Source organism: Pseudochaenichthys georgianus, unplaced genomic scaffold, assembly GCF_902827115.2.
Source record: "Pseudochaenichthys georgianus unplaced genomic scaffold, fPseGeo1.2 scaffold_1928_arrow_ctg1, whole genome shotgun sequence".
Lineage (NCBI taxonomy): Eukaryota > Metazoa > Chordata > Actinopteri > Perciformes > Channichthyidae > Pseudochaenichthys > Pseudochaenichthys georgianus.
The window spans coordinates 22,501-25,497 of NW_027262662.1; the positions used below are offsets into that span (position 1 = coordinate 22,501).

The following is a 2,997-nucleotide window of genomic DNA, read 5'->3' on the forward strand; positions in this document are numbered from 1 at the left end:
ATTCCTCACACACAACTTGCCTCTGCTTTTTGAGGAAAGACTCCCATTAATGTCTGATCGAGAGGTAAGATAGTTGAGAAGGATCTGAAAGGAGAGCCAAAACAGTCACACTCAGAATATTATGTGAGGCCATTTAGGCAAATCCTTCACAGTCTTATGGAAATATATGATTTGCCACCCAGACCATGTAAGTTACTAGTTGCTGTATTTTGCTAGATGCTCGTACCCAAATCCAGAGTCGCTAAAACAATGAGAGGTTTATCATAAGAACACTGAGTTCTTCCATGTGGTTGCACTTACTTTCCAACAAGGGCTCGAATGCCTCCTTCAAATGGGATTCCTAGGTTGAAAGAGAAAAGGATGCTCAAATACAGAACAATGAAATACTCATTAAATAAACATTAAGATGTTTAAAGTTACCGCTGAAGCACAGCTCCCTCAACGTCTTCAGATTGATGTTGTCTTCACTCAACGCTACTTTGAATTCCTGTATTCTGAAATGAGACAGGAGAAAGTGAGAACCAGTTAACATCTGATGTATCCTGAGTACTACCAATGTCAACGTACGATACAGTAACAGACATTTATTATTACATTATTATATACAACTTTGAGAACACTTTAATGATCAATCATTATAAAACATATCATATATATTATTCTGAAATGGACCAATCTGCACAATGACCTACTTTTACTGTCGCTACTTTAAGTATATTTTGATGATAATACTATTGTACTTTTACTTGTAGTGACATTTTGAATGCAGGACTTTTACTGTAACAGAGTATTCCTACACTCTGCGTACTTCTACTTTTACTCAAGCTACAAGATCTGAGTACTTTCTACTTTTACTCAAGTACAAGATATGAGTACTTCTACTCAAGTACAAGATCTCAGTACTTCTACTTTTACTCAAGTACAAGATATATATGAGTACTTCTACACTTCTGTCTGTTTTCCACCTAGTCAGATAATGGATGCTAGCTGGAGTATGCTAGCTAGCAGTTAGCCTTAAATGAGCTACGGTGTGTCAGCTGATGTGCTAAACAGGGAGCTAGCCTACTCTAGCTACATGAAACGATGAAGTTGCAGTGTTTGTTGCCGTTATCTTTGTATCGTGACATTACATTTAGATCACATGAGGATTCACACATGTATTATCTTTGCATGTATTGCCCTAAACTTGTCTTTTGTTTGATTAGCTGAGCTTGCTGCTAGCTAAACAGTGAAGTTATTGTCAGTTAGCAGTTAGGATGCTAGTGGATACCATACATGATGTAGCAGCAGTTTATGAATGTCATGCACATCATGCTAAAACACACCTTTAGATGTGTCCTACCTGTTTTTGTACGCAGTAAGTGTCATGACTGAGCAGGTGGTGGTGTTGTATTACTTTAACTGTTTCCAAATGAAGAATTGTCCAGAGGGAAGTCCTCCCTCTCACTTCCGTCTTCACAAACAACACTGTGGTCCTGTGACAGATCCAGTGACAAGCATGGGCGGTTCTACTATTCAACATATATTTAACTTATTCCTTATTCCTTTCCTAAAGCCAAAACAAGTGACATTGTAATGTGCTACTACTCATATACCTTCATTACCAGTGATAATTATACCAACAATACCACTTTACCTCAGCCACCCCCAATGCAGAGTCTAGCATTACATTAATGCACACAATGTACAACAAATATCTGTTTCTTTTTTTTAATGTATTATATTTATTATTACTACCCGCATAAGTGCGCCGGCATTGTTCGGCTCCCCTCCGCCCAAGATGAGGCCCCCTCCGCGAGTGTGAGGGCCCAGTCTATGGGTGAGGCCCCACGCAGCTCTGCATGATCGGCCTGTTAGCGGAGAGACGACCCTGCCATTATCATGATAATATATACGATGTTTTTTTTATGTTTCACTGTATATTTAAATACTTTATATAAGTGTTACTATGCAGTTCCTCATTTCAGCACTAGATGCCCCCGGTGACAATGTAATTCAATAGACCATGATAGTACCCAAGAAAGCAAGATTCATTTCCGTCTCCTGTGAGCTCAGTCTAATGTATTTATATTGCAAATAACTAAATTAATATATCAAGGGAACGATAACAAACATGTGTACAATACAAAAGGCAGTAAGCAAGGGCGTTTTGTGTAAACGTTGGGCAACGTTAGATTTAAAATGTCGACACAGTTTGAAGAACGTATATGGCTTTGTTATCAAATCTCGCGAGAGTTTGTCGATGAGACCCATTTGCATCGAGCAAAGACCCCTTTTCCCCTGATTTATCCGTCTAAAAATGCCATGTTTAATGCCACAGTGTATGGAAGATGTGTCATGTGAAATATGACTCATTTTGTGAGTATTGTTGGAAACAGTCTGCTATAAACACGTGTTCACGTTCACTTCTCACAGGGCTTCTTCTTCTACTTTCTCGAGTTGTATGGCTGTTGCATCCAGCTGAATGGCGCATTACCGCCACCGTTCTGTTGCCAAGTGAGGACCAGGACAATACTCATAGTTCACATTTCTAAAGCCCTCACAGTAACATTAATTGATTAAAAAAACAGAGAAATAACACAAGTCCTATGAAAACACCCCCGTACCTCGTTAACATATATAACAGTGCCCTTTCGCTTATAATTTAAATCCGGCATTTCTCAGAGAGAGGCGGAGCTTAAACTGGGCGGGAAGGCACGTGGTACCGTCACCGGATATTGCCTCTCGTGCGGCCTTAAAACTCCATGCGTCTGTTCCATGCGTCTCTCGTCCTAAGCCGTCGCAACGACCGCAACACCCGTGCCTCCTCCTGCAGCGCCTGCTCTTCAGATTCATAGTCTCCTACTACTGAAAAGCCCAATAACGACTAAACAACAATGTCGGACGAAGGTAAACTCTTCAATCGGCGGTCCTCCAGCTTCGACACCAACGAAGAATCTCTGGCTGCGGCCTTCTCCAAGTTGGAACCATCGAGAAGGTGGACGTGATCAGAGACAG

General features: G+C 40.7%; 1 protein-coding gene across 1 annotated transcript in view; it reads right to left on the reverse strand.

Annotated features, from left to right (window-relative positions):
• tbc1d13 (TBC1 domain family, member 13) overlaps positions 1 to 1,368 on the reverse strand; it is a 10,358-nt gene extending 8,990 nt beyond the window's left edge. Inside the window, 5 exon segments of the mRNA XM_034077751.2 lie at positions 17 to 46; positions 48 to 84; positions 301 to 340; positions 421 to 494; positions 1,343 to 1,368. Coding sequence (XP_033933642.1) covers positions 17 to 46; positions 48 to 84; positions 301 to 340; positions 421 to 494; positions 1,343 to 1,368 — 207 coding nt within the window.
• Positions 1,369 to 2,997: the final 1,629 nt, after the last annotated feature.